Source organism: Manacus candei, unplaced genomic scaffold (assembly GCF_025592945.1).
Source record: "Manacus candei isolate 608988 ecotype Guabito, Panama unplaced genomic scaffold, ASM2559294v1 h1tg000046l, whole genome shotgun sequence".
NCBI lineage: Eukaryota > Metazoa > Chordata > Aves > Passeriformes > Pipridae > Manacus > Manacus candei.
Window position 1 is genome coordinate 6027992 of NW_026138094.1, and position 6000 is coordinate 6033991.

The 6000-nt window shown below is 45.7% G+C and overlaps 1 protein-coding gene across 1 annotated transcript in view; it reads right to left on the reverse strand.

Moving 5' to 3' along the window:
* Positions 1-3421, reverse strand: part of FBN1 (fibrillin 1) — a 146613-nt gene extending 143192 nt beyond the window's left edge. Inside the window, exons 1-2 of the mRNA XM_051796554.1 lie at positions 3374-3421; positions 2716-2987 (exon numbers count right to left, since the gene is read on the reverse strand). Coding sequence (XP_051652514.1) covers positions 2716-2882 — 167 coding nt within the window. The 5' untranslated portion in view covers positions 2883-2987; positions 3374-3421. The remainder of the gene's footprint in view (positions 1-2715; positions 2988-3373) is intronic.
* Between the last annotated feature and the right edge of the window lie 2579 nt (positions 3422-6000).

The window sequence follows — 6000 nt, forward strand, 5'->3', positions numbered from 1 at the left end:
TCTAAATAATTTACAATAATTAAAATTAAAGTATACTTCTAGAATCACGTTATACATTCAGACAGCTCACTGGCATAAACAATGAGGCAAAGGTCACACGGAGGAAAGCAAACATCTCCTGCAATCAACAGCTTGCAGTAAAAAATGTTAAGTTGGAAAAGTCACAAGAACTGAAACAGATCTTTGGCTTCTTCATTTTAACGTACAAGACCAGTATTTACACACAGACTAACCTCAATACTTTCAAATGCTAAAAGATTTCCAACAGTCATTATAATCAAACACACAAAAAGCCTAAATGTAAAGGATTTTCTCTAAAAATGTATCCCCATGCTCCTTACAATCAGAGCAAGAGTTTATTGCAAGAGGAAAAAAGTCTTAGTCAACTACAATAACAAGAAAATAAAGTTTCCCAGCATCTGTTATGACTTGTATTACAACTATAAGATTCCCAAATGTATTTGTGATGATGAACAAGTTAAAAAAATAGTATGTCTTCTTGCAAAATCATATTTTTAGTGTTTTAGTCCTCCAATTACAATGAATAATGTATATACAGTTCCTGTACATTCAAAATATGTTTTCCATCTGTCCTTCCAAAGAATTCATTCCAACCTTGTCTGTTAAAATGACAATTCTTTTTATTCACATTGTACAGTACAGTACCACACCTAAGAAAGTGCTCACAACTTCTAAATTGGAAATATCAAGCAGGATTCACCCAACAGTGATCAAAATGACTGTCCTCCAAACAATCTGGGAACTCTATACTCAGCCTCAAGTTGGGGTTACATAAAAGGTCTAAAAAGAAATCAAACTAATAATTTGTTTTGTCTCTACATTATCTCAGATCATCTGGTAAATTATTACATCCTTGTTAAGAATCTGCTTCCGAGGGGCACTCCAGGTTTGTAATATTCCAAATAATTGACCAAGATATAGAATACCTAATATTGATGTGGCCATTATCTCCAGATTTGCAGATACCTAAGTAGATATATAACTCATAGATAATACACAATAAAAGGAAGAATTATTGCAAAGTAATATGGACACAAAATATGGAAGGCTTCTGTTAAACACAAGAATCAACTCATAAGATTACTTACCCTAATCCATTTTAAATTCCAAAAATAATTAACACTTGAAATATCATCCCTTGATGTACTATTACTACTGTCTAAATGGCATAGTTTAGAGTAACAGTTACATACACCAAAGAAATCTTATCCTCAGCTAATGTGCCTCTGACTTCCACCAAGTCAGCACACCAAGCTGGCACACTCTGTGCCACTGGGCGGAAAATGGTGTTTATTAGTTTGATATTAACTCAAAGTTCTATAACAAGGAAGTTTATTAAAACACCCTAAAGAATAAAGGTGCTTTCTGATAAATCTTTTTCCTTATCATCTTTTATTGCTTGCAATGAGTCCCTCAAACTTTACTATACACCCTTCTCACATCCTAGTTTTTGTCACATCTACTTTGGATCTCCTTTGTCCAACTATTTCTTCTGTGACAAGGTATAAGGAAATGAAACAAGAGATTCTGATCCTACAAAATGACATCCATGAAATACAGTGCTGACAGCTTGCATCCATTTTTGCAGCATATGGACCTACAAATGTAAACCTTTTCCAATCAGGTAAACATAAAAAAGCCAAGATTGTAAATCCAAATATAGGTAAAAAGTACTATAGAAGTATGAGGAAGTTAAAGCATATTCATCAAGGCCTCTAACAATAAAGTTGTAACAGCTCCTTTTTGAGGAAATGATGAAAAGAAAGAAAATAGCTTGCATCCCTTACAGAAGCATAACTATTTTAATACAATTTTTGCTATATTTATCCTCTGCCTGACAACCAAAAAATCTGGCTATGGGCTGAAAAGGCACATTGGAACACCTGAAAAAGAAAACCTCTCTTTTATTCCTATAGTACAAGCTTTTCACCTTTACAGTGAACTAGATTTTCAACTGCAAATGCACACAGTGCCTTTCAGCTGACTTCAAAACTATTTTTTCATTGGAAAGGTGTTCCATCAGAATTGGGAAAAGTTTGCCTGACACAGATGTACCCTTTAGAAAAATCACTCTGCTAAACATGTACCACAATGTTTCAGAAGAAATCAAACTCCTGTATGTTTGGGCTCATTCATATGAGTACTAGAGAGCTGGACAGTCCAGCTGAGAGCAAGAGAAGATGCCCATCACCAAAGGTTCAAGGTGGAGATGAGAGAGGACAGCTAATGGAAAGGGCATGCTGTGGGCTCCGGGCCTCATTGCTATGCTGCTTTATGTGAAGCAGGAGTACGGGATGCAGGAGGAATGCAAAAGCCCGCAGTGTGCTTTTATCCAAGGCCTTCCTAGAAGATAAATCAGGAACCTCCGCGTTGCTGCGGCTTAACCTCACGGAGCATCGCCCACCCAGAAGTGAAGCAAGGCTGCAGCACGCAGGGGATACAGCACCCTGCCCCCAGGGGGGTCCGGGAGGGTGGCGGGGCTCCGTGCCCTGGCACTACCCTGCGATGCTGCAGGCGGTGTCCGGCGCCCCCAGCCCAAAGTGCTCCTCGGCATGGGGTGTCGGGGAGTTCTGCCACCCCCGCCAGCTCTCACCGTGAAGGGGTACTGGATATGGACGCACATACACACACATACACACACACGCAGGCAGATGTGCCCGGCCCAAGGAGGGGCCGGCTCGGCCCCGCACCTACCCTTTGAGCGCGTCGTGCCCGCCGCCGTGCCCTCGCCTCTTGGCCCGGCTGGACCGGCTCTCCTTGGCGCTCACCCCCTCGCCGTGCCCGGCGGCGGCGGCGCCCGCCTGGGACGCCCAGAGCACGGCAACTCCCAGGGCGATCCCCAGCAGCCGCCCCCGCCACATCGCGTCCCCCGAGCCCCCGGGCTGCGAGCGGCCGCCGCCTCCTCTGCGCCGCCGAAGTCCGCCGGTCCCCGTCGCCCTGCCTCCGACCAGCCTCTCCAAGGCGAGCTGTGAGGGGAGGAATGAGGAGAAGGAGGGAGTTAGGCACCGAGGAAAAGGAGCCGCGGCCGCCCCGCGCCCCCCGCCGCCTGCCCCCGAGCGGTCCCGGCGTTATCCCGCCCGCGGGAGGCGGCGGCCGCGGGGGATGGCGAGGGGCTGCCCGGGGCCGCGCGGGCTCTGCTGCCCCTCCAGCAGCATCCGCGGGGGCTCCCGCACCGCCCGCCGCCGCCGCCGCCGCTCCCGAAGCCGCTCCGGGGCTGGAAGTGCGCCCCGGGCATGAACCCTCCCGGGTCCCCGCGCCGGGCAGCGCTGGAGCCGCAGCGGCCGCGGTGCCGCGGGCAGGACCCGCGCCCAGCCCGCCCGCCCCGGGAGAAGCCGCTGCGAGGGGCGCGCACCCGCTGGAGCCGCCGCCGCCGGCTGCCGTTCCCGCTGCTGTTCCAGCTGCGGCCGCTGCACCCACCGCTACTCCAGCTGCGGCTCCAGCTGCCCCCTCCCTCCTCCTCCTCCTTTTTCCCCTCCTCTCTCCCCCCCTCTCCTCTTCAAGTATCGCCCGCCCAACACTTTCTCGCGAGAGAGAGGGGAATAAAAATGTCCCCCCACCCCCGAGCCGCCACCCCGGGGGCTCCCGGCGGTGCCGGGGCAGTCCCCGGCTCGCCCCGCCGCGGGTCACCTGCGGCCGGCGGGATGCTCGGCCCCGGGAGGCGCCCCGGGAGCCGCGGGGAGAGCGCGGTCCTGCCCGGGAGGACGGGGCGCTGCCGCCTCCCTCCCTTCCCTCCACTGCGGAGGCAGCGCTGCCAGCTCGGGTTACCCCGCGGGTCCCCGGCTCACTCGGCGGCAGAAGCATCAGAGCCTGGGGGAGCCGGAATGCTGAGCAGACAAGCGTGTAAGGCAGCACCGGGGGGAACTGAAGGAAGTGGACGCCTATGCCTCCGTCTAAAGGCATATATATATATATATATATATATATATATATATATATATATATATATATGCGCTTATATCTCTCTATACCTATCTGCTAGAGGTGCAGCATTTTACAGCTATGGCTTGTGAAAAAAAACCATGAAAGTATCTGTTTCCCTTATAAGGAAAAACAGCAAGGACGTTCCTTTACCTTAAAGGCTGTTGCAAAGTGAATAATGCACTTTCTAGTAACGGGCATGGCACAGACACCGAGGCACCCAGCTCTTCTGCACATACTCCTAAATCTCTACAGCCACCTCCAGAACAAATGCCTGCCTCATCCTTGTCGAGGAAAGGAAAAGAAGCCCTGCAGGTTTTATTTATGCTTCAGGGTTGATTTAGAAATCCTGAAGAGGAAACCACTATCACCCCCTGAAAGGCAGAAAGTTTTAATACCAAAATAATTGGGGGGGGAGGGGGGGCGGGGGGAGACACACACAGTACAACACATTAATAGTCAGAGTTCAAGCCCAGATTCCATATGCTCCTGTCAAGTAGCTCTGTACCAGGATTATTCCATTTCAACATGCACAGAAAATACAAAACAAACAAAAAAAGCAAACTGGTTAGACTGAAAGTAAATGATACTTATGCATTGTGCTGCTCCTCACATAGAAATATTTTGGCAGAAATGTTGGATTTCCCAGTTTGCAAGTGTTTTCATTTTTTGTTAGTTTCAGGCAGGTACTGATAGTGAGTGGTTCTGTATTATTGAACTGATGTTGCAAAAGCTCAGCTGCACAATTTTATAAGCAAGCATCTGACCACCCACCTACAGCAGCTGCCAAACCGCCCTGCCCAAAGATAAATGCATGGTGTATTCTGCCACTAATACAGTATCAGGAAGAAAGGAAGTACTATGTAAGATATCCTAGTACCAATCTCTGTTTACAGCTGAAATGTAATGGTGACATAAGATATGACAGATGCTATTTAAAATATATCGTTTGAATCAGTTAGCAGTTTATATATTACATGTTTAAATATGCATTATCCTTCTAAGCATACATAGAAGTATTTGAACTATGTACTCACCACAATAACAGCTTTCTAGTCCTTTTGGCTGATTGTCATCATCAAGAGAAGTGGTAGGTTCTGCAAATTACAAAACAGTCATTTGATTTTGACTATTTCATTGCCACTGTTTAATGGTTTAACTTACAGATGGACACTCAGTATACAGGTAAAATGTAGATGTGCAGTGAAATACTATGAGATATTGGCACGAGAAGGAAGTGATGGGATACAGAATATGCCTCTTCAGTGTCTCTGAACAAGGCTCAAGACAGTAGCAACCCACACCTTATATCATTTTCTTGTAGCTTGTACAAAATAAACCAAGGGACTGAACTTCAATTCTGCAAGGAGAGTATTACTGATTTGCAGTTTGCACGACGGAAATAAAAATTAGGGGTTGTGATTAATACAAAATGTTGATTTTTCTCCTACAATCCAGCTGGATAAATAGGAATTGGATTTTTCAAAGTTTTTCTTGTTTGTCTGACAAATAGGCAGACAAAGATAAGAATTTTTTTATGTTTATGTTTGTTGAAGAGACAATACAGCATTGTTTAAAGGCTTTTGGGAGGGTTTTTTGCAGTGTCAAATTAAAACTTGCTCAGAAACCAAGAGACCAGGATAAAGGTGGTAGTAATTGTCCCTTCTATTAAGAAATTCAGGACATGCAGTACCTTGATATACAATTCTCTTCCTTCACTCTCATCTGTGGGTACGGCAAAATCTAAACATCTATTTAGTGAATATAAAAGGTAAATACGTTTAAACCAAACCATTGCAAAAAATATTGTCAGATATTTACTAATTACGTTTATAATGTGAAGATAGAATTTACCAGTAAACAAAAGTGAGTTATGAAAGGAATTCTTGGTTACTATTTACTCAAACATTCTTTAGGCTTCAACATTATCTGTTTCAATCACTTTAATTTTCTGGATGAGCTACCAGAAAAATATCTAGTCTGTCACAGGCTAATGGGGTGACTTTCTCATATCTTCTAGGACATTTTATGATTTATTTTTTGGTATCTTGCATGGTTGCA